Source organism: Aquarana catesbeiana, linkage group LG04 (genome assembly GCF_042186555.1).
Source record: "Aquarana catesbeiana isolate 2022-GZ linkage group LG04, ASM4218655v1, whole genome shotgun sequence".
In the NCBI taxonomy this organism is placed as follows: domain Eukaryota; kingdom Metazoa; phylum Chordata; class Amphibia; order Anura; family Ranidae; genus Aquarana; species Aquarana catesbeiana.
Window position 1 is genome coordinate 138,100,231 of NC_133327.1, and position 24,874 is coordinate 138,125,104.

At 44.7% G+C, this 24,874-nt stretch overlaps 2 protein-coding genes across 2 annotated transcripts in view; one reads left to right on the forward strand and one right to left on the reverse strand.

The window, feature by feature from the left end:
* Positions 1–11,685, reverse strand: part of ING5 (inhibitor of growth family member 5) — a 53,587-nt gene extending 41,902 nt beyond the window's left edge. The window contains exon 1 of the mRNA XM_073625756.1: positions 11,443–11,685. Within this exon, the coding sequence (XP_073481857.1) occupies positions 11,443–11,479 (37 nt within the window). The 5' untranslated portion in view covers positions 11,480–11,685. The remainder of the gene's footprint in view (positions 1–11,442) is intronic.
* A 41-nt stretch (positions 11,686–11,726) lies between these two features.
* The window catches only part of DTYMK (deoxythymidylate kinase), a 45,040-nt gene continuing 31,892 nt past the window's right edge, over positions 11,727–24,874 (forward strand). The window contains exons 1-3 of the mRNA XM_073625757.1: positions 11,727–12,050; positions 20,838–20,946; positions 23,166–23,256. Coding sequence (XP_073481858.1) covers positions 11,921–12,050; positions 20,838–20,946; positions 23,166–23,256 — 330 coding nt within the window. The 5' untranslated portion in view covers positions 11,727–11,920. The remainder of the gene's footprint in view (positions 12,051–20,837; positions 20,947–23,165; positions 23,257–24,874) is intronic.

Consider the following 24,874-nt stretch of genomic DNA (forward strand, 5'->3'; position numbering starts at 1 on the left):
TGGGCCCCTTCCGGGTGCTGAGAGATTTAAGAAACTCTGCGCTCGTGAAACCTACTGGATTTACACCTTGGATCTACTTTCGCCAGGAGGTATAAACGAGAGCATCAAGATTGCTACTATCTTATAAATATACAATCTAGTGTTGCTTTTTTTTGGATCTAGTCCTCCAGCCCTGTTCCCATGTATTCTAACTATCTAATCTGTACCCACAGGTTGGTCTTTTCTTTGATTTTCCCTTTTTATGTGGGTGGCGGGCTGGTGTAAGTATAGACTATACATTGTTCCGTACAGTCCTAATTGACCTTATTTTAAATGTAAAGTTTTTTCCTTCCCCTCTACTATATCTTAGTTTATATTTTTTACTCATTACCGTACTGCCCATATGAATCTGTACTGTACTTTATGCATGACCCCTATGCACACACTGGATGTTCAAAATGAGTAATTTCACGTCCTTTGTGTAGACACTTGCATGGGTCTGCATATGGACTCGACCCATTATGTATATATATTGTTGACCATATTGCTGAGCTCGCTATTATTGTCCCCTCATTTTTTTCATGTATTGTGACTTTATCATAATATATATGTATGGATATGTATCTTTCATATACGTATAGGGATACATGTTTGTTAATTCAATTCAATTTAATTTTTAATTTATTATTTTTTCTATTGGTGTGTTTATCGCAGTCTTGAGAATTTCTAAACATCTGTTTACCTTTTAAAAAACACTTCCCAGATGTGTGTATATGAAATTGGACCTTTTTAATGTGTTTACCTTGGCCACCCCCCTCCCCTGGCTTATTTAAGCTAGCATCACGATCCATCTGTAGCTTGAGGAAGGAGCGCGGCTACCGTAATATCGTAGCCCGTACGCTCAGGAAACGCGTTGCTCACCAGTGACGTCACAACTCTGCACCTGCCTTCTACCTGCGTTCCTGGCCTTGCTTTGAGTTACATCACTACCGCGGCCGGCTTCATCAGTGTACAGCTAACCACACATCCGGCAAGCCAGCAGAGATCACCGTGACCGATCTGATGGACTGTCCCATGATGGATCATCCCCCCACCTCAATACATGCTGTTTTATGATCACCTAAACGTGAGTTGTTTGCACATTGGCTTTTAATAAATGGTTTTTATACTACACCCAGAGGCGCCTTCCCCCTTGTGTTTTTCCCCTGGATGCCCCACTTACATGGGAACAAGTGGCAAAATTGTCTGGCAGCTAATCAAACCATTGCTTGGGAAAGGTTACCACCTATACGTAGACAATTTCTACACGTCTCCCACTTTTCCGCCATTTTTACCAAAAGGAGACTGTGGCCTGTGGGACAGCACGGACCAAACGCAAAGGCTTCCCACAGAGATTGGTCGCCAAAAAATTGAAACAGGGTGAAATGGCCAGTATGTGGACTGAAGAGGTACTGGCGCTGAAGTGCAGAGATAAAAGAGATGTCTACATCCTTTCCATAATGCATGATGACACCTTGGTGGAACTGCAGAGAAGAAAAGGCCCCATCCAGAAGCCAAAATGTGTGCATGAGTATAACCTATACATGGGGGGGGGGGTGGGTGGATATGAACGACCAGATGATGCAACCCTACTTGGCCACCAGGAAAAGCTGAGTTAGACTTACCGGTAACTCCTTTTCTTAGAGTCTTCCAGGACAGCCCATGAGACCTTGGGCTCCTCCTACCAGGACAGGAAACACGTTACCCCCACCAGATGAAAGGGCGGTCCTCCAGGCCCAGGTCTGTCTTCTCAAGAACCGTAGGACCCTGCAAAACATATGCATAATACACATAACTTCAGACAGAACCGGGTGGGAATCCAGCTGTCCTGGAAGACTCTCAGAAAAAGGAGTTACCGGTAAGTGTAACTCAGCTTTTCTCCAATCGTCTTCCAGGACAGCCCATGAGACGATGAGCCAGAACTTACCAGTCTAGGGACAACTGCCTGAAGGACCTTACGACCAAACGCCTGCTCCTGAGCTGATAGGAGATCCAGGCGGTAATGTTTAATGAAGGTCGAGTAACTGGACCATGTGGCAGCCCTGCAAATTTGTTCCGGTGAGGCACCAGCCCTCTCAGCCCAAGACGCAGACAAGGCTCTAGTTGAGTGCGCAGTAACAAAAGGTGTAGGAACCTCCCTAATTTTGTAAGCTTCAGAGATGGCTTGCTTTATCAATCTAGCCAATGTGGCTTTAGATGCACTATTCCCCTTGTGAACTCCAGAAAAGGGGACAAATGAGGCATCATTTTTCTTAAAGGTCTTGGTGACTTCAAGATAGACTAAGAATCCTTCTTACATCTAGAAAACTAAATTTTCTTTCTAGGTCGCCCTGTGGCGAACTACAAAAGGTTGGCAGTACAATGTCCTGAGATAGGTGGAATGTACTTGCCACCTTGGGTAAAAAACCTGGATTGGTTCGCAAAACAACTCGATCCTCAAAAATCGTGAGGAAGGGCTCCCTTACTGATAGGGCCTGCAACTCACTTACCCTACGAGCTGAGGTAACAGCTATAAGGAACACAGTCTTTAATGTAAGTAACTTAACTGAAATACTCCCCAGAGGCTCAAATGGAAATTCTGCCAGAGTTTGAAGTACTAGGGACAGATCCCAAGTTGGACAACTTCTCACCACTACTGGTCTGGCCCTAGAGATAGATTTAAAAAATCTGGCTATAGTGGGATTTTCCAGGAGAGAAAACTGGATGAACACACTAATAGCTGCCACCTGTATCTTTAAGGTAGTAACAGAAAGAATTTTGTCGACACCCTCTTGGAAAAATTCCAAAATAGACAGAATATCATGAGTTAATCTTTCATTTTCAGATAACCATGCCTTAAACTTTTTCCAAACTTTGGAATATATGGCTCTAGTAATAGGCTTCCTTGACTACCTCTTGTCAGAGAACCCCTGGGCGCTCAGTATCTTTTCTTCAGTTACCAGGCCGTCAAGTTTAAGGAAACCACCTGCGGGTGTGATACTGGACCCTGCAATAATAAGTCTCTCTTTTCGGAAGACTCCACGGAGTCTCCGAAACCAGAGATTGTAGCTGGGAAAACCATGGCCTCTTGGACCAAAATGGGGCAATTAGAATGAGATCCGTCTCCTCTAGCAAAAACTTCCGGAGGACTTCTGGAATCAGTCTGATTGGCGGGAAGGCATAGCATAGGCCTGGAGGCCACGGGTTTACCAGAGCATCGATCCCCAAGGCTTGGTCTGCTGGGTTCATGGAAAAGAATATCTCAGTTTTGCGGTTGTTTCTGTTTGGGAACAAATCCGCTATGGGATAACCCCATCTCCTGGTGAGGTCTGCAAAGACTTTGGGATGAAGGGACCAGTTGTCTCGGTCTATCCTGTGAAGGCTGAGATAATCTGCCAGGCAACTGTTTGTCCCCTTCAGGTGTACAGCCCAAATTGAAGCTAGGATTCCCCTCTGCCCATGAAAGGATCTCCTGGGCAATGGACTGAAGCATCCAGCTTCTCTCGTGCCTCCCTGCTTGTTGATATACACGACTGTCGCGATATTGTCTGATAGAATTTGGAGGTTGTGACCTTTGATCTCCATCTGAAAAGACTGCAGGGCTGTCTGGACTGCAAGCAGCTCTCTTTGATTGGATGAGGCCCTTGCCTCCCTCGAGGACCACTCTCCCTGTGCTACTGAATTGCTGAGGTGGGCCCCCCCATCCCCAGGAACTCGCATCCGTGGTAATTCTTCGGGATATGGGAATGGACCATGAGAGACCTCCTGCTAGGTGCTGGCCAGCTTTCCACCACCACAGGCTTCTTTTTATCCTGGTGGGAAGCCGGATCCTTGACTCCAGGGACCTTATGTCCCCATCCCAGTTTCTTAATAGAAACCTTTGTAACGGACGCTGTTGGAGTCTCGCCCATGGTACCGCGGGAAAACATGAGGTCATAAGACCCACTGCTCTCGACACCTGTCTCAGAGAGACCGACTGGTTGGTCTGCAATGCTGACATAGTCTGGAACACTTTGGTAATCTTCTCCTGAGGAAGAAAAACTCTTTGGTTCACCGAGCAAAAATCATAACCCAGATAAGTTACTTTCTGGGCCGGGATCAAGGACGATTTTTTTTTTTGTTTATCAGCCAGCCTAGGGACTGTAAGAAGTCCTGTACAGCATGGAGATCCTCCAACAGCCTCTGGTATGATTTTGCCACTATCAGGAGGTCGTCCAAGAGATAACAGTTATCGCCTTTAACCTTAGTGGAGCCAGCGCTTCCCCCAACACCTTCGTAAAGATGCGTGGGGCTGAGGAAAGACTGAAAGGGAGGGCTTGAAATTGAAAATGTCAGGTCCCCATACTCGTCTTCACTGCCAATCTCTTTTGGAAGGCTGGATGGATAGGGATGTGAAGATAGACATCCCTTAAGTCTAACGTGGCCATAAAGCAGTTTGGGCATAGTAGGTTTTTGATTGTAAAAACCGTCTCCATACGGAAATGCTTGTATCTGATGGACTTGTTTAAGGTCCGGAGATTCAGGATAAGTCGCAACTTTCCCGACGGCTTTTTGACCACAAATACATGGGAGTAGAATCCCTTGCCCCGCTCTGACTGTGGAACAGGAATCAGGACTTTTTGATCCAATTAGTCTCCGATCTGGAGACCCAGAGCCCTTGCTTTCTCTCGATCTTGTGGAGGAAAGGTGACCAACAATCGTTCTGATGGTTGGTGAATAAACTCCAGCCTGTACCCATTGTTCACTAGGTCCAGGATGAAGGGGCTCGAAGTGACTGCTGCCCACTGTGGGATGAAGGCCCTCGATCTTCCTCCCACCGGGGAACACAAGTCACTGTGGCTTGGCGGGCTGTTGAGGCGGGTTAAACAGCACTACCCCTTTGCCTTTGTGCCCAGTCCAGTGTTTTTTCGGCCTGCTGTCCTTTTCTCTAGGACTCTGTTGCCTGCCTTGGCCACGAAAAATTTTTTCTGGCTGTCGGGATTCTCTTTTTCTCTGGAAACGCCTTTTTCTTATCAGCCGTGCGTTCCAGAGCCTCCTGCAGTCCTGGGCCAAATAAATGATCGCCTGTTAAGGGAAGCCCACAAAGGCGTAATTTTGAGGCTGGGTCCCCTGACCAGGTTTTAAGCCAGATGCTTCTCCTGGCAGACATTCTTACCGACTCTGCGGAAGAATCTGCCAAAAAACCTACAGCCTGAAAGAGGAGAGGAAAGGACTTCAAAATCTGCTCTCGAGGTACCCGCTGACAGGTGTGACTGAATCTGAGTCAAGCAAACCTACAGATTTCTTGGACAAAATTAGATTTTTTATTGGTTTCTTTTACAATAGAAAGTAGAAAATTTTGTGTTTTTTTTTTTCAAAATATTCGCTCTTTTTTCACTTATATCACAAAAAAATAAAAAATTAAGTGGTGAATAAATACCACCAAAAGAAAGCTCTATTTGTGTGAACAAAATGATAAAAATTTCATTTGGGTACATGTAGCATGACTAATTGTCATTCAAACTGTGAGAGCACTGAAAGCTGAAAATTAGTCTGGGAAGGAAGGGGGTGTAAGTGCCCAGTACTTAGGTGGTTAAACAAGGGCATTAGCCAATGCATCCCATTGGGTAATACATTTAAAAGAGCGCACAAAAGTCCTGGATGGCTTAACTCCAATGTAAAAATGCATATAAAAGCAAAGGAGAAGGCCTTCAAAAAATACAATGTTGAGGGATCATCATTAGCATTCAGACTTTTTAAAGAATGCAACAAGAAATGTAAGGGTGCAATAAGGACGGCTAAGATAGAACAAGACAGACACGTAGCGGAGGAGAGCAAAAAAAAATCCCAAGAAATTCTTTAAGTATGTAAACAGTAAAAAAGGGAGGACAGACCATATTGGCCCCATAAAGAATGAGGAAGGACATCTGGTTACAAAGGATGGGGAGATGGAGAAGGTATAGAATTTATTCAGTCTTCACGAGGGAATCCGGGGGCTTCAGTAACCAAAACTGCAGTGATTATCCTCATGACACATCACAGGAAGCACCTCCATGGTTAACAGAGGACAGAATTAAAGTGGAGTTCCACCCAAAAGTGGAACTTCCACTCATCAGATTCCTCCCCCCCCTCCGGTGACACAGTTGGCACCTTTCAGGGGGGAGGGGAGTACAGATACCTGTATATTACAGGTATCTGTACTCACTTCCGGCATAGATAGCCGCAGAATCTGCGGTTATTTACACCACTTCCTGCTCCCTCCCCGCTGCCTGCTGGGAAACACACGGGTCCCAGAGGCAGCAGGGACCATCTGTATAGCGCTGCGCGACTCGCGCATGCACAGTAGGGAACCGGGAAGTGAAGCCGCACGGCTTCACTTCCTGATTCCCTTACCGAAGATGGAGGCGGCAGCACCCGAGGACGGAGAGACGGTTCGGCCTCGGGTGCCGACATCGCGGGCGCCCTGGACAGGGAAGTGTCCATGTTTTAAAAGTCAGCAGCTGCAGTATTTATAGCTGCTGACTTTTAAAAAAAAAAAAATTTCGACGGCGCTCCGCTTTAAAATTAGACTTGGGAAACTTAATATTAATAAATCACCGGGACCAGATAGTTTGCACCCGAGAGTACTTCGGGAACTCAGTCAAGTAATTGCCAGATCATTGTTCCTAATTTTTACTGACAGTCTACTGACTGGAATGGTACCAGCTGATTGGAGAAAAGCCAATGTAGCACCAATATTTAAAAAGGGCCCAAAATACATCCCTGGGAATACAGACCAGTTAGCCTAACATCAATAGTATGTAAACTCTTGGAGGAAATAAGGGACTATATACAAGATTTTAGTAATGAGAATGGTATCATTAGCAGTAATCAGCATGGATTCATGAAGAATCATTCTTGCCAAACCAATCTATTAACCTTCTATGAGGAGGTGAGTTGCCATCTAGATAAAGGAAGGCCCGTAGACATGGTGTATCTGGACTTTATAAAAGCATTTGACACAGTTTCCTATAAATTTTTACTGTACAAAATAAGGTCCGTTGGCATGGACCATAGGGTGAGCACATGGATTGAAAACTGGCTACAAGAGCGAGTTCAGAGGGTGGTGATAAATGGTGAGTACTCAGAATGGTCAGGGGTGGGTAGTGGGGTCCCCCAGGGTTCTGTGCTGGGACTGTTTAATTTGTTCATAAACGACCTGGAGGATGGGGTAAACAGTTCAATCTCTGCATTTGCAGACGATGCTAAGCAGGGCAATAACTTCTCCGCAGGATGTGGAACCTTGCAAAAAGATTTGAACAAATTAATGGGGTGGGCAACTACATGGCAAATGAGGTTTAATGTAGAAAAATGTAAAATAATGTATTCGGGTAGCAAAAATATGAATGCAATCTATACACTGGGGGGGGAGAACCTCTGGGGGAATCTAGGATGGAAAAAGACCTGGGGGTCCTAGTAGATGATAGGCTCAGCAATGGCATGCAATGCCAAGCTGCTGCTAACAAAGCAAACAGAATACTGACATACATTAAAAAGGGGATTCATTCCAGAGATAAAATGACAATTCTCCCGCTCTACAAGACTCTGGTCTGGCCGCACCTGGATTATGCTGTCCAGTTCTGGGCACCAGTCCTCAGGAAGCATGTACAGTACTGGAAATGGAGCAAGTACAAAGAAGGGCAACAAAGCTAATAAAGGGTCTGGAGGATATTAGTTATGAGGAAAGGTTGCGAGCACTGAACTTATTCTTTCTGGTGAAGAGACGATTGAGAGGGGATACGATTTCAATTTACAAATACCGTACTGGTGACCCCACATTAGGGATAAAACTTTTTCGCGGAAGGGAGTTTAACAAGACTCGTGACCACTCATTAAAATTAGAAGAAAAGAGGTTTAACCTTAAACTACGTAGAGGGTTCTTTACTGTAAGAGCGGCAAGGATGTGGAATTCCATTACACAGGCGGTGGTCTTAGCAGGGAGCATTGATAGTTTCAAGAAACTATTAGATAAGCACCTGAATGACCACAAAATACAAGGATATACAAGGTAATACTGACATATAATCACACGCATAGGTTGGACTTGTCTTCTTTCAACCTCACCTACTATGTAGTTATATAACACTCAAACTTTTACTAACACTAAATTAGCATAAAGGAGCCCAAAGGGTGGTGCTAAAGAGCTGAAAAACCACGTAGTACGTCACTACATTTGTGTTTGTTGCCCGACAACTCCTTGAAGTTTGTATGCAAGACAAAATCCAGGCACACGCCTTCGGACAAAAGTCCAAGGCTTTGTCTGTGGAAAATCCAATTGTGTGTATGAGGCTTATCTTTCATTTTCAAACGCTTAACTGAAGATAGAAGCTGACTGGTTTCCATACACAACTGCTCCAGATTCTGGCTGCTCCAGTTTTTAAATTCCCTCTGAAGCATTTTATGAAAGGATGAGGGGGAGATGAAAAAGAAACGTGAAGGACAGGATCCCTTCATTGTACGCGAGATGGAACTCTCAGCTGCAGAGCTGGAAGAAGAGCACTGTGTTGTCTTCAATTAATTTATGATTTGTACAGTAAACAGTACTGATCCGGACCTTGGATAATCAGGATTACAGGTAACTTATTTTACTTATGGGGCTTGAAAAACAAAAATTAAAACAAAACAAAACAAAAAAAATTCTTGAATTTCTGCTTTAACGTGGTTCTAAAGGCTGAAGGTTTTTTACCTTTAAGCATTTATGTGTGAAGGTAAAAAATCTCCAGTATGCTTTTCTCCCTGCAGACCCCTCCCCTCCCCACAGGTAATACTTACCTGAGCCCGATTGTAATCCAGCAATGTGCATGAGAGCGGCTGATAGAGCTTTCTTTTGGCCGTATTTAATCACCACTGGGTTTATTGTTTTGCTAAACAAAATAGACTAAATTTTGAAAAACAAAAATTTTAGTTATTGTAAAATTTGAACCTATTTTTTCTTTCTATTAAATTTTTTCTATTATAAGTAACTTTTCTCCTTCACTAATGTGCGCTGATGAGGCTGCACTAATATGCGGCACTGACAAGCAGCAATGATGGGCACTGTTAGGGCTGCACTGATGATCAGTGCCCCGATTATCAGTGTAGATTACTGCTCTCTTCTCCTAATGAGCTGTCAGCGTGAGGAGAGGGCTGCCGATAACTGGCAAATCCTGTTTACACTATGATTGGATACATGGTAAAGACCAGCTGTGATTGGCTTTCTACCCCGATCCGTAATCAGCTGTGTACGAAGGACACAGCAATCACAGATCTCTGCCGATGCGCGCTGTAAGTGCGATTACGGGAAGACGTCAATAGATGCCCTTCTGGAAACGTGTGATCGTGCTGTAGTAGTCATTCGAATATAGCATGGTCATGAAGAGTTTAATAATTATGCTGCCAAAATTAGAGTGTGCTATAAATTGCCTGCAGAAACGTTCCCGTTTCTTCTTGCTGGAGGCTGCCATTTTGCTGAAGCTCAGAGCCCCTGAACAGCAGTAAGCCATAAAGCGGAACTAAACTGTGAAGCTTTTCTCAAGCACTCTAGAGCAGACCGGCATGCATGGAGAGTCCAAATATAACATGTTTGGTCCTGACATTTGCGGGCCACCCACCAAGAAAGTACATGTCATCTTCAACTACAAGGGGAAGAACTTGCAGATTAACAAAGATATCTGATGCAATTGTAATGGTTTAAAAAAAAACAAAAAAAAAAAAAAACGCTACATTTGTGGAATTAGCAGAGAGAGAAAAAAATTAGCGGAATTTTTTTAACTACAACTTTTTTCACAGTTTTAAAGTTCCCACTTCCATTTCAGTCACAGCTTTTTTGAGCTTGTAGATTGATTACCACTAATCAACTTCCTGGACACACGTTCAAAAAATATTGAGACATTATATATATATATATATATATATATATATATATATATATATATATATATATATATATATATATATATGATTCATTCATGTGATATTTGGCTATGATTAAGCACTGACTACAGTGTGAAACGTGTCAGCTTTCCTGCTTTGTGATGCTGTGCTGTGTATTTTTATGATCATATTTAAATAAAGATCGAAGATTACTTTTTGAGTGCGGCTGTCCAGGATTTCTTGTTTACCTCTACATTTCTGGAATGCCGGGATTGCCAACTGTCACATTTGCTTGTTTCTTCAACCAAACCATCAAATGGCTGGTGTCATAACTGAACACATGTACAGCACCATGGCAGTTACAGATCAAACAGAAGCAGCTTCCTTCGCTGTAAAGGACAGGAGGGTTTAATTCCGCTTTAAAAGCAAAAGTAAACCCATCAATTTAAAAGTTTCAAAAAACAGTGACATTCCCGTGCCAGGTATGTAAATGGCCTACAACTATAGCAAGGGCATTATTCAACTTCAGTCAGCGCTGCATAGTTTGTTTTTATTGTCAGATGCCCCCTATCTGCATAGGCAGTTTTGTGGTAAAGGTGAATAATCCCTGTGCTGCAGGATCCCCCCCAACCCCCCTTATACTTACCTGAGCCCAATTTCGATCCAACGTTGTGCACAAGAGTGCCATCTCTCTCCCTCCTCACTGGACAGACTGATAGCAGCAGACGCCATTGGTGGTATATGATTTAAGCGTGCACACGATATCCTTTAAGTCCTGCAGGCTTTGAGGTGGGACCTCCATGAATCAGACTTCCTATAGTGTATCCTGGTGCCATGTCTTCTCCAGGTATGTGACATACACGCACCTGACCATCCATATGATATAAAAGAACCTCAAGCCACTTTCTCCCATTGCTCCGTGGTACAGGTCTGAGGCTCACGTGCCAATTGTAGGTTCTTTTTGCCTGTAGACATGGGTTAGCATGGGCACCCTGACTGGTCTGTACATCTCCATACACAACAAAGTGATGTGCTGTGTGTTCTGACACCTTTCTATCAAAACCAACATTGACTTATTATCAACGTGACCTACAGGAAGCTCACGTACATCAATGAGCCTTGGCCACCCATGACCCGGACACCGGTTTTCCTTCCTTGGACCACTTCAGACTGGGAATATTGCACAAGAGCTGCAGTTGTAAAGATGCTCCGACCCCCGTCATGTAGCCATTACAACAGAGCCCTTGGCAAAGTCACCTAAATCCCTACACTTACTGTTTTTTTTTCCTGCTTTCAAAAAGTCAAACACATCAACTTTACCATAGTCATAATGTGGTGTACAACCTAGGTAAGTGAACCTTGTTGTTATTTTAAATAAAGATTCCATTACTCAAAATCGAGATACGTAAACTGTCTACGTCAGCACGTCGCACTCTAAGCTATGAGCGCGCGCTCACGGGCTGGTGACGCAGTTTTAATTACACGCTCGGATGATTCTTACTAGAACCGTCCCCGAACCGAGCGACAACAGCCCCGCCTGCCCTGCCCGTTCGCCTCCTCTTAGCCCACACTCACTGTCCAGGTAGTGTTCGAGGTACATCGCAGTCGCCATATTCACAAAGTCCGCCTGTTTCCTCCGTCAGCCCTCAATCCCGCTCAGCCGCTCGCTAGATTATTCATGAGCCGCTCGTTTCCGGCGCGTCGGGTTGGACGGCTGTCTGATTAATATTCATGAGCAGTCCCGCGGCTAGCAGCAAGCTCAGGCCGGTTTGCTTTGGATCCGCCTACAGGCTTACTACATTCAGTTCGCCCATTGGAGGGTTGTTTGCTCGGCGCTCTCATCCTATTGGTGGAGATCCTAATCTAGTTGGTGGGCGGTTTTCATAAGGATGTGAAACATTCCATTAGAGGAGGCAGGGTCGGCCTCCGGGTGTAGGTTAGTGGGCGTAGCGAGTCTTACGAATCGGTGATTGGTTGGCTAGTCAGAGCGGCGCGTTTGACTGATTTCCGGGTGTTTTATAGAGCGCTGGTCTTCGTATTAGTTGTGGCGGTCATGGCAGGACGTCGTGGGGCTTTGATTGTATTGGAGGGCGCTGACAGGGCCGGGAAGAGCACGCAGGCCAAGAGGCTGGTGGAAGTATTAAAAGAGCGGGGCTACCAGGCTGAGGGCATGCGCTTTCCTGGTAAGAGACATGTCTTCCCTGTCACCAATCACATCTGTGCGAATAAGAAACACGGGCTGTACTTGCGGTGCAATTAGTCCTCGTCCACACTGAGGGTCTGCCCGGCTCTTCTAAATGCCTTTTCTGTTGGTGGGAGAAAATGAGCATTAATAATGCACCTAAAGCTGTGTTCTGCAAACACCTCAGGGTGTTCATTCATGTCATTGGCTAGTGTAGTCCTTTATTCTGGCCATTGATCTGAATCCTTACATGCTAAACATGCCTAGCGCTAATCCTGGCTGTTCATGAGCGGTCGAAAAAAAAAGACACAAGTCCAACCTATGTGTGATTATATGTCAGTATTACATTGTATATCCCTGTATGTTGTGGTCATTCAGGTGATTAATAGTTTCTTGAAGCTATCAATGCTCCCTGCTGAGACCACCGCCTGTGGAAGGGAATTCCACATCCTTACCGCTCTTACAGTAAAGAACCCTCTACGTAGTTTAAGGTTAAACCTCTTTTCTTATTTTAATGAGTGGCCACAAGTCTTAAACTCCCTTTCGCAAAAAAGTTTTATCCCAATTGTGGGGTCACCAGTACAGTATTTGTAAATTGAAATCATATCCCCTCTCAAGCGTCTCTTCTCCAAAGAGAATAAGTTCAGTGCTCGCAACCTTTCCTCATAACTAAGATCCTCCAATCCTTTTATTAGCTTTGTTGCCCTTCTTTGTACTCGCTCCATTTCCAGTACAGTGGAACCTCGGATTGTAGTACTAGCACTGTATTTTTAAAAATCATACAGTCTCGCAAAATGAGCATGATTCAGGCCAAAGCGTGTGCAGTACCGCGTTTGGCCTGAGGTGGGGGCACACCAGAGTCGAGCGGTGCCGTTCGGAAAGGCCCGAGGACAGCTCAGCTGACTTTGGGAATGGAGTATTTCCGAGGTTTGAAGAGGTGTCCTCGGGCCTTTCTGGCCGTTTCAGAGGTACTCTGGCGCCCCACCTCTGGCCACATGCGGTATTGCATGCCATTTGAAGTCATTTGACTTCAATGGGGAAACTCGCTTTGATATGCAAGTACTTTGGATTACGAGCATTCTCCTGGAGGGGGTTATGCTGGTAATCTGAGGTTCCACTGTACATCCTTCCTGAGGACTGGTGCCCAGAACTGGACAGCGTACTCTAGGTGCAGCCGGACCAGAGTCTTGTAGAGCAGGAGAATTATCATTTTATCTCTAGAATTAGTCCCCTTTTTAATGCATGTCAATATTTTGTTTGCTTTATTAGCAGCAGCCTGTGGAAGGGGAATTCCACATCCTTGCTGCTCTTACAGTAAAGAACCCTCTATGTAGTTTAAGGTCAAACCTCTTTTGTAAAACTCCCTTCTGCAAAAAAGTTTTATCCCTGTTGTGGGGTCACCAGTATAGTATTTGTATATTGAAATCATATCCCCTCTCAAAGTAAACTTCCATCACTAAATTGTACCTATAGGTAAACCTATATATAATAAATCTTAAACATATATAGTGTAAATCTCTCCTAAATGTGTACATTTTAGGAGATTTTCTCACATGCAACCAGTGACATCACTGGCACATGCACTCTGAACGAACGGCCTCCTGTGCCGTGAATGGTGGCACGGGAGTGATGTCATCGTAGCTCTGGCCAGTCAGAGCCTGGAAGCAAGATGGGTGAGTGGAAGTGGCCTCCAGCGATAGCACTGCTGGAATACTTTGTTTTCTGGTAAGTTTTGCATAATGTGCTAGAATGCAATACATGCTAGTGCACTATGACATTACCTTGCAGGTAAGAAATTAAGTCCGGTGGTTTACAACCACTTTAATGGCTAATAAATGCAGAAAGCGCAGCGCCGGAGAAAGTCCTGAAGTGTTTTTTGGTGTGTGTACGGTAGCATACAGGGTGGATAAAAATCAATGATTTAAAAAAAAAAAAAAAATCTATTCCCCCCCCACCTTCCTCCAAGACAGCTACTTGAGAGATGATTGGCTCCGCCCTTTACAGGAAACACAAATCAGACACAATTTAAAAGGCTCCTCTGACCCTCAGTTGTTGTGTTTCCAGACTCTCCAGGAGCACACCATAATGTTTGTGGTGTGTGGTGGTTTGTTTTTTTTTTTTTGTTTTTTTTAAGGTCTGGTCACTGTGGTTGGTGGACCCTTCTGCTGGTGATATCCAGGACTGGTTGTGGCCATGTCTGGGGTGTTTTTCTGTTATAGACAGAGAAGGGCCCCCTGTATGTATTGGGTTACTTGCCTCCCTGGTGGGTTAGCAGCAGCAACTCCCTTCCATTTCCAGCGTCTAGCTGTGTAGAGAGGCTTCTTCCTCGTGTTGGCTCCGCACTGGGTGTACCAATATGGCGACGGACGTGGATCTGGTGACGTGGCAAGATGGCGCCGGAAGTGATATGACATACTTGTTGGACGCTGCTTTCTTAAAGGATCTGAGTGGTACAATGCAGGGGACTCGCTGCTTTTGGAAACAGTCTGCCGGACGCAGGGCAGACTAGCAGTGCAGCGGTGGTCAGGGAGTCTCACCAGCCGGTGAGAGCTGGCTAGCATGTGTGCGTCCGCTGCAGTATGGGGGTGCGATGCTCATGACCGGCGGCCCCTGTTCTGAGAGGATAGGGATCGTGAGTTCCTATGAGCTGGGAACCATGATCTCTCATCTCCTATAGTCACTCCCATCTCCCACAGTTAGAACACACACAGGGAACACAGTTAACCCCTTGATCGCCCCTAGCATTAACCCCTTCCCTGCCAGTGACATTTACACAGTAGTAAGTGCATTTTTATAGCACTGATCGCTGTATAATTGTCAATGGTCCCAAAAAATGTGTCAAAGGTGTCCAATACGTCCGCCATAATGTCGCAGTCCCGATAAAAATCCCGCAGATCACTGCCATTACTAGTAAAACAAAAAAATTAAGGATCAGATGAATAGAAAGGCAGGACTCCTTATTATGTAAGGCCTGGGATGCCTCTGCTTTTTCTTTAGGGCCAGCTGTAGCATCTACCTGTGTGGCTAGAAATTTAGACGTGTGGGTCCAACGTCTGGATGACCTTCTCTCCTCCGACACCCCCCATAGAGGAGATCAGGGATTTTCTACCCCTTATTGCCAAAGTCAGCTGCTTTTTTGGCTGATGTTCTGGCAACAGATTTTATAGAATCTGCTGCCAGAACATCAGCACTCCTTAATTTAGCTAGACAGGCCATCTGGCCAAAATCTTGAAGGTGATCTTACCTCCAAGAATAAACTTTGCAGCATATCCTTTGAGGGCAAACACTTATTCGCTTCTTCCTTAGAGGAAGTCCTAGCTTGTTCCTCTGAGAAGAGTAAACTGTTTCTATCTTCTCAAAAGAATAAGCCCCAGAATAAGAGACCCTTTTGTGGCTTTCAGAACAAAGTTAATTTTAAGACCAATGAGCAACAGGCAAAGAAGTGGCATTTAACAAAGACAAACAAAAGGGGGGGGGGGGGGGGGGCACTCTTTGCACCTTCAGCCCCTACCAAAAATCTCCAGTGACACCAGATCCAGGGTAGGAGGGTGGTTGTGCCATTTGATCAAGGAATGAGCAGATTACCAGCAATCCTTTTATCCTCCAAATTGATAGAAAGAGGTTACCGGTTGGAATTCAAAAAAACACCCTACCCCAGAGGTTTTTTTCTTACCCATCTGCTGAGGGACCAAGAGAGACGGCAGGCCATGGTGAATCTGATTGTGATGTGGGAAATGGAGGGGATTATTTCTCCCGTTCTGGAAGATCAAAAATTTAGAAAAAAATCTTTCTGGTAAGCAAGGCTACTGGCGGTTTTCGGATGGTCATAAATGTAAGCATCCTGAACAGATTCATAGTATGCAGGCGATTCCGGATGGGAAAACCTTTATTCTGTAAGGAATCTGTTATTAACAGGAGTGTTCATGGTAATCCTGGATCTTCAGGCCGCTTACCTTCATGTACCAATCTGCCAGAATCATCAGAAGTTTCTCAGATTTGCAGTTCTCATGGATAACGGTCCAAGTCATTGGCAGTTAAGAGCCCTCCCTTTTGGGTCTCTCAGCAGCATCAAGGATTTTCAGGAAAATCATGGCCGAAGTCATGGCCTATTTTCGAATGCAGAGGGTATCGCTTGTTCCATATTTAGATGATTTTTTTGGTCTTTGCCCAAGAGAAAGAGAGCTTTGTTCAGGATCTGTAGTTGATCTTACAGACTTTTCAGAAATTGGGGTGGAAGCTCAATTAGCAGAAGTCTTGCATGGTTCCCTCCCAGAACATGCCCTTTTTGGGTTGCCTAATACAGAGTTGCCCAAAAGATTTTTCTTTCGGAAGAATAGATTTTAAAGATTCTTCTCTCTGTGCAAAACTTCAGGTTGTTCCCACAGGCCTCCCTTCATCAGATCATGCAGTTATTGGGCTTAATGACTGCAGCCATTCCGGAGTTCCATGGGCCCAATTGCATTACAGGCCCCTTCAGACGTTTCTTGTGCGCCATTGGGAATGCAGAAAAAAGCTCTTTGAAGAGGTTCATTTCAAAAGACCTGTCTTTTCAGAAAATGGCACGACCGTGGCGTACCTAAACAAGCAAGGGGGCACTCACTTGGATACTCTTCTATTAAAGCGGGAGTCCGGCGACCAATATTATATATTTTTTTTTTTTTTTTTTTGTGTCATTGAGACACTTTGCATATCCCAAAATAATACTCAGTTTGGGTGTAATATTTCTGCCTCTGTTTTCGTACTGAAGAATAACTTAAAAAATGTGATGCTGGCTGTTTCCATCTTGCTTGTGGGCATGGGAAGCCCACAAGCATTGATTTCCTGAATGCGGTGAATGCTGTTCATTCATAGCTTGTTCACGCGCACGATCATTTGTTTCCGCACTGAATCTTGGGAAGCCTGACACTAAGCTCCCAGGAAACAGTGTGGCGCCGGGGAAAGGCAATAAACACGCCTACTCCCATGGGTGGAGAGACAGGAAGTGCCACAATAAAGTACAATATAAAGGTAATTACAGCAATAAAAAAATTTTTCGCATGGCATTTGAACATCTATGCAATTAACTGAAGGGGGTAAGATTAAGTTAAAAATTTGAGTGGAACTCTGCTTTAAGCCAGCAGATACTGTCCTGGACAGAGAACAATGTCTCTTCAGTCAGAGCGGTGCACATCAGTGGGACAGCAAATGTTCTGGCAGCGTAAACCTCAGTACCAGCAGTTGAACTGAATCAAGACATGTTCCAGGAGATCGTGTTAAAGTGGGGTGTTCCCAGCGCAGATCTTTTTGCATCCAGTCTCAATAAGAAACTAGTGGCTTTTTTTCTCATTGGAAAGAGACAGTCCTTAGGGACAGATGCACTCTTTCCTGTGGAATTTCACTCTGGTCTACGCCTTCCCTCCATTTCCTCTTACCACTGGTAGTTCGGAAGATTGTTTAGGATAAAGCAGAAGTTATCCTGATTGCCCCTTGGTGGCCCAGGAGGAGTTGGTTCTCCTTGCTGAGAGCTCTTCAATAGAACCCCCCCCCCGGGGCCCTGCCGGAGTGGAGGGATCTTCTCCGTCAGGGGCCAGTACTCCATCCACACCCTCAGACCTTCCATTTGACAGCCTGGAGGCTGAGCTGCGCATCCTACAGCTAAGGGGGTGTTCAGAGAGGGTTATTGAGGTTAGTCGCAAGAAAGATCTATGGGAAAGTTTGGAAAACTTTTGTTTCCTGGCAGAAGATAGGAATTCTTTGTTACTCCCTGTATCCTAGATTTTTTGCAGAGGGGAGTGGAGAAAGGACTTTCTGTCAGCACCCTTAGGGTTCAGGTTGCTGCCCTGTCTGTTTGCAGAAAGACGACTAGCTGAGGACCCTTTGTTCAAGAGGTTCCTTTCAACCAGAACTAGGCATACACCAGGGGCTGTTAAACAGATTTCTCCCTGGGATCTATTAGTATTGTGCTCTAACCATTGCATGAGGCCTCTCAGGAATTGATTTCCTTAAAGATTACTTTTTTTTTTTTTGCTATAACGTCTGGGAGAAGGACTTCTGATCTAGACTCCCTTTCCAGTAAGGACCCTTTCCTGAGGATTTTGGAGGACATGGTAGTGATTAGGCTCAATCCTTACCCAAACCTACTTGCCCAAAGTTTCTTCCAGCTTTCACAGGCCCCAGGAGGTAGTTCTTCCTAGTTTATTCTTACCCCAAGAATGCGGAAGCTGCGGCCTCACCTAAAAACTCCTGCCCGCAGCTCCTCAGGACCGGCGCGGTGTAAAAACCGGACCGGTCCTGGTGAAAAAAAAAAAAAAATCGATATGCTGAAAATTTGAATCGATATGAACTCGATTCAAGCCCCCCAGCCCTAATGTTCACCCTGCATGCAGCTGCTGATGTCGGCAGCGCATGCGCTCTGAAGGTCCGACAGATCATGCTGGAACTTGCCAGTACGAAGGGCTCGCACGTGCGTGGAAGTGATGTCATCACGGCTCCGGCCCCTCAACACCGAAGTCCACAAATCCGGAAGAGACACAGAGTGAACATGTTAGCCTCCTCAGTGGTGACCGGATACGGGAGCTTCGTTCTAAGGTAAGTATTTTTTATAATGTGCTAGTATGCAATGCACATTATGCTATTGTCTTGCGGGGTTTTTTTGATTTGATCGCCTCTGCGTTTTTTATTTTTTGTGGTATAAACACAAAAGTGCGACCATTTTGAAAAAACACTATTTTGTACTTTTTGCTATAATAAATATCCCCTTTTTTTTAAACAGATTTTTTTTTTTTTTTTTCCTCAGTTTAGACCGATATGTATTCTACATATTTTTGGTAAAAAAAATTGCAATAAGTGTATATTGATTGGTTTGCACAAAAGTTATAGTGTCTACAAAATAGGGGATAGATTTATAGTTTTTTTTTTTACGAATGGCGGCGATTTTTATCAGGACTGCGACATTACGGCGGACACATCGGACAATTTTGACACATTTTTGGAACCATTGGCATTAATACAGCGATCAGTGCGATTAAAAATGTCACTGGCAGTGAAGGGGTTAACACTGTTGGGGTGGTGAAGGGGTTAACTGTGTTCCCTGGAAGGTGATTCTAACTGAAGGGGGAGGGGACTAACTAGAGGAAGTGATGGATCATGGTTCCTAGGAACACACGATCTGTCACTCCTGTCAGAACAGGGAAGTGTGTGTTTACACACACTTATCCCTGTTCTGTGTCTCCTGGCCACAATCGCTCGTGGCCGGCGGTCATCGTGCCCGTCGGCCACGAGCATCGGCACCCCTGCTGTTCAGCCGATGTATAGCTACATGGTTTTGCGCAGGGGAGCCAACCTGCCACTGTACAACTGCAGCGGCTGGTCCGGAAGCGGTTAAATGGAGCTCTCCAGCGGCGTGCTTTCACTGCTGCCAATATTTCTATCTTCACCCAGGGTTTTTTGTTCTTCCTTTTTTTTTTTTTTTTCCAGGTTCATGCTGCGGCTGTTTTAATGGCCAGGCTGTGATGCCACAGTTGCAGCACAGCGCTCTGTGCATTGATGGTACACTCAGTATGCCTTGAATGCAGAGCTTCTGCACTTGTAGCAGTGACGTCAGTGGCTGCAGCCACTGTGAATGTCCTCCACATGGCACAAGTTTAGAACATATTCACAGTACCTACAGGTAAGCTGCCTTATAAGCTTACCTGTATGTACAAGTGAAATATTTTACTACCTGTGTCTCTCCAGCTGTTTTATATAAGCAAAGGTTCAAATTAGTGCTGCTGCTTTTGTGAATTATAGGTGTGTGTGTGTGTGTGTGTGTGTGTGTGTGTGTGGTGGTGTTTTTTGTTTTTTGACAAAAAATAAGTCAAATTTTTCTACAAAAGAGAAAACGCTTCCGTTGAAGTCTATGGGGCCAAAACACACCCAAAGAGGCACCTGCACCTTTTCAAAAATGGCACTGCATTGTTGTGAAGAGACCCTTTAGAGAATGAGAAGAGAATAATGTGATTTTACTGGAGGGCCACAGTTTGAGCACCCATGAATCTAATCCTTAGCCAAAACTAGAAAAAAATGTTTTTGGCTTGATACACTTTAAAGTGGTTCTAAAGTTATTAAAAAATATTTACATTCATTCACTCACTGTATTATGGTAAAATGTCTCGGTAGCAGCATCCGCCCCTCACAACACCACTCTAATACTTGCCTCACTTGACCCAGCGCTGTGCCCATCTGTAGCGGCTCTCTTCTCTCCCCGGGCTCAAATCGGGTAGCAGCAGGAAGCATTGGCTTCTGCTGCTGTCAATCAAATTGTTTGAGCAGGAGGCAGGGTCGAGCTATGCTGTGTGTCTACGGGTGCACACAGCCTGGCTTGGGAGCAAGCCCCTATAGAACAGGGCTTGCTATAATGGCAAACACTGAAGATGAGCCGAAAACACTGGGAGACCCCAAAAGAGGAGGTTTGGGGCCACTGCAATACCATTGCACAGAACAGATAAATATACCACGTCTATTTTATTTAAAAAAAAAAAAAAAAAAAAAAATCCTCTTTAAAGCTAAATAAGAAACCTGCTTGTTTGAGGTTGACACTGAATTTATAAATTGATATGAGTGGATCTCCAAGGCATGAGGGTGCATGCAGGAACACTTGTAAGATGAGTGCTTGACCTTTTCAAGGTGGTATATTCTTCCCTTCCCCAGGAAAGCTCAGTGCTAACTGTGTCACTTAATAATAAAAGGTAGACTGTTTTTTCCCCTACCGAGACTAGATTACCAATGTTTAAATCGCACTTTTTATTTCATAAACGTGTCTGTTTTGCAGAGAGAACAACTGAAATCGGCCAGCTGGTTGGCTCTTATCTTGAGAAGAAAAGTAACCTTGAAGATCACACTGTTCATTTACTCTTCTCTGCAAACCGCTGGGAACAAGTGTAAGTACAGGAGAGCTAAAGTGCTTCCTTGGAGATAAACCAGTGGAAAAATAACCCCAAACACGAAGTACAACAGTGAGGTTGGTTTACTAAATGCAAATGGATTGTTTTGCAAGAGAATTTTCCCTTGACTTGGTGAATTGACAAAAATCCACTTTGCAAAGAATACCTAATTTCTTGCAAGGAAAATTTAGAAAAAAGTTTTCTTGCACACGATTGTATGATGAGTCAGCTAAGCTTTACCTCATTTACTAAGCGAAATGGAAATTTCCTTGCAAAGTGAATGGACCATTTGCCTTAAAGCCCAGCTCTGGAGAAAAAAAAAAATCCCTTGCAGTAGGGCTCCTCTAGCTCCTGCGAGTATCAGGACGGTACAGGGGTATCTGTGTATATATCTGGAACACGGAGCATCTGACATAACCAGTAGTATCGGGTGAAGATAGACATATTTTATTATTAATTTGCCAATTGGGCCCAATTAGCCATTTTCCCTCCCCGGTGTCATGTGACTCGGTGTTATCGTTCTCATTCTCTCATACTGGTCACTGGAAGATCAACGTGGCCCCTAATGGCAAAGAACTCTCTGAGGATCTGAAAAAAAGAATTGTTTCTCTACATAAAGATGGCCTAGGCTATAAGAAGTTTGCCAAGACCCTGAAACTGAGCTGCAGCATGGTGGCCAAGACCATACAGTGGCTTAACAGGACAAGTACCACTCAGAATAGGCCTCGTCATGGTCGACGTGCTCAGCGTCATATGCGGAGGTTGTCTTTGGGAAAATAGATGTATGATTGCTGCAGCTGTCATCCTATTGGTGCTCAGACCATACGCCGCACCCTGCATCAAATTGGTCTGCATGGCTCTTGTCCCAGAAGGAAGCCTTTTCTAAAGATGATGCACAAGAAAGCCCACAAACAGTTTGCTGAAGACAAGCAGACTAAGGACATGAGAACCAGATAAACTTATTTGGTTCAGATGGTGTTAAGTGTGTGTGGTGGCAGTCAGGTGAGGAGTACAAAGACAAGTGTGTCTTGTCTACAGTCAAGCATGGTGGTGGGAGTGTCATGATTTGGAGCTGCATGAGTTTTGCCAGAACTGGGGAGCTACAGTTCATTGAGGGAACCATGAATGCCAACGTATACTGAAGTAGAGCATGATCCCCTCCCTTCGGAGATTGGGCAGCAGTGCAGTATTCCAACATAATGACCCAAAACACACTTTCAAGACGACTGCTGCCTTGCTAAAAAAGGTGAGGGTAAGGGTGATGGACTGGCCAAGCATGTCTCCAGACCTAAACCCTGTGGGACATCCTCCAGCTCCGTGATGTCGTCATGGAGGAGTGGGAGAGGACTTTAGTAGCAGCCTGTGAAGCTCTGGTGAACTCCATACCCAAGAGGGTTAAGGCAGTGCTGGAAAATAATGGTGGCCACACAAAATATTGACACTTTGGGCCCAATTTGGACATTTTCACTTAGGGTGTTACTTACTTTTGTTGGCAGCGATTTTAGACATTTATGGCTGTTATTTTGAGGGGACTGCAAATTTACACTGTTATACAAGCTGTACACTCACTACTTCACATGGTAGCAAAGTGTAATTTCTTCAGTGTCCCTGCATGAAAAGATATAATAAAATAAATATTTACAAAAAATGTGAGGGGGTGTACTCACTTTTGTGAGATACTGCATTTGTTTGCCCAGCTGAGCTTAAAAGAATTTCAAACAACTGAAGCCTAACATGATTATGAGTACTTAAAAGTGACCTGTTTTTTGTTTGTTGTCCTCACCCGAAGGCAATCTGGCTCTCAGAGGGGGGGGCACCGCCATCTTTGGTAAGGGAATCGGGAAGTGAAGGCTTGCGTTCTCTACTGCGCATGCGCAAGTCACGCTGCACGTTCTCACTGGTCCCTGCTGTCTTCTGGGACCTGTGTGTCTCCCAGAAGACAGCGTGGGGGGACGGAGGAGGGGCCAGACTTGGCTTAGATTGCAGCGGAGCCTGCGGTGATCTATGCCCGGAAGTGGGAGCAAATACCAAAAGGTGCCAAATGTGACCCTGGAGAGGGGGAGGAATCCGAAAAGCAGAAGTTCCATTTTTGGGAACTTCGCTTTAAATAGTAGTTCCTTCTAGCACACAGTTGCAATATTCATAACAAATCTTTTATAGATTAGGGTTAAGTCGGTATGTAATTTTTATTATAATTTTTTTTTTTTTTTTTGTAGTCCTTTGATGAAAGAGAAGCTAAGGAGTGGTGTCACCCTTGTGGTGGACCGATACGCTTTTTCAGGCGTTGCCTTCACAAGCTCCAAAAAGGTAATGTTTAAAAATAACTAAATATCAATGCCAAATTAAATTGTGTTGTGTTGCTCTTGTACTGTACAACGTGGATTTGGATACAAATCAAAGCACTTCGGAAGCCGCTATTGCCATACAGTTTGAGCTGCTTTGGAGTCTGAAGCCCATTTAGACAAACTGCTAATGTGTGTTTGTAATTTGGACAACCTTCTGAATGATTTCTACAAACCTTTTCCAGGACAGCTACTGGAGAGATGATTGATTCTCTCTTCAGGAAACGCAAGCCAAAAATGGTTAAACACATTTTTTTTTATCCTTGGTTCCTCAGGTTCATTGGTTTCCAACAATCCAGGAACACACCATGTTTTGTTTAAGTCTGTGTCAGAATGTTGTGGTCAGCAACTCCCCTTTTAAAATGACCCCTATAGACCTGAGGGAATTCAGCCCTCTTTTTGGGCCAGACCTTGCTTGAACCTAAGGGTTTTTGGGGTTTGCCCTAAGGGCAGATCATCTTTGTGGATGCTGAGTGGTTGTCTGTGGTTTACAAAGCTGAGGGCCCTGCCCTTTTGGCAAATAGCTCCCTGGCTTGTGGGTGATGGCTAGGAGAGGTGGTCTGTGGCAACATTTTATTGTTGCTTTCGGTGCTGTGAGTGATGCATTACTGGCAGCACAGTTATCAGAGTGTGGCCTGCTCATCAATGCAATTTAAAAGCAGGGAGTGGGCCTGTACGGGGCAACACGGGGCTTAAAATAAGGCTCACTGATGCTTGGCCACTCTAGATTCAAATGGTAGGCCAGGTCCCCTCTGCACCCTTCATTATGGAAAATGCTGAATAGGACAGTGCAGATTCCAAGAGACCTGCTGTATCGGGGTGGTCAAACTCCTCTGGTTCTGAATCCTTCCTGATGTGGGGGATGCACGGCGCAAGTCAGAATCTGTAACATGGTAATGAACTGATTGACATATCTTTTAACTCTGTTTATTTACAGCTATTGTGCTCCTTCTGCTGTTATCTGAATCATCATGTTTTCCTTTTCTTAATGCTCACACCTACTTTGGAGAAAGCTCCTGACAATTTTGTAAAATGCAAAAATAATGCGCCAACTGTAATGCTAAGCTTTTAGGGTTTTGGAACCCTACATTACTAGCAGGCTCAAAAACTGATTGTTATGAAAGACTCCTTGAATACTATGTGTGAAGACATAGTATCCACCTTTCATTCATATAGATCTGTTCTTGAGGACCTAGAGCCCTTCACTTTAACCACTTCAATACCAAGGACATCATATGACGTCCTTGGCTTTGAGCGCTTATATCTGAATGATGCCTGTAGTTACAGATATCATTCAGATATTGCCGGTTTCAGCCGGCGAATCTCTACACCATAGGAACGATCATAGCGGCTGTTCCGCCGCTTGATCGTTCCTATGGGAGGCGAGAGGGGACGTCCCGTCCCCCCCTCCCGCTGCCCTCCGGTGCCTTCTCCGACTCACCGTTACGATCGGTGAGGCGGAGAGTAGATGCGCCGGATGTAGATCATAGAGATTTCCGGCGGACCAGATGGTCCCCGGAGTCTCTATGATCGTCGGAGGCCGGGCGTGACGTCATAACATCGAAAAAATTCAAAAAAATGGC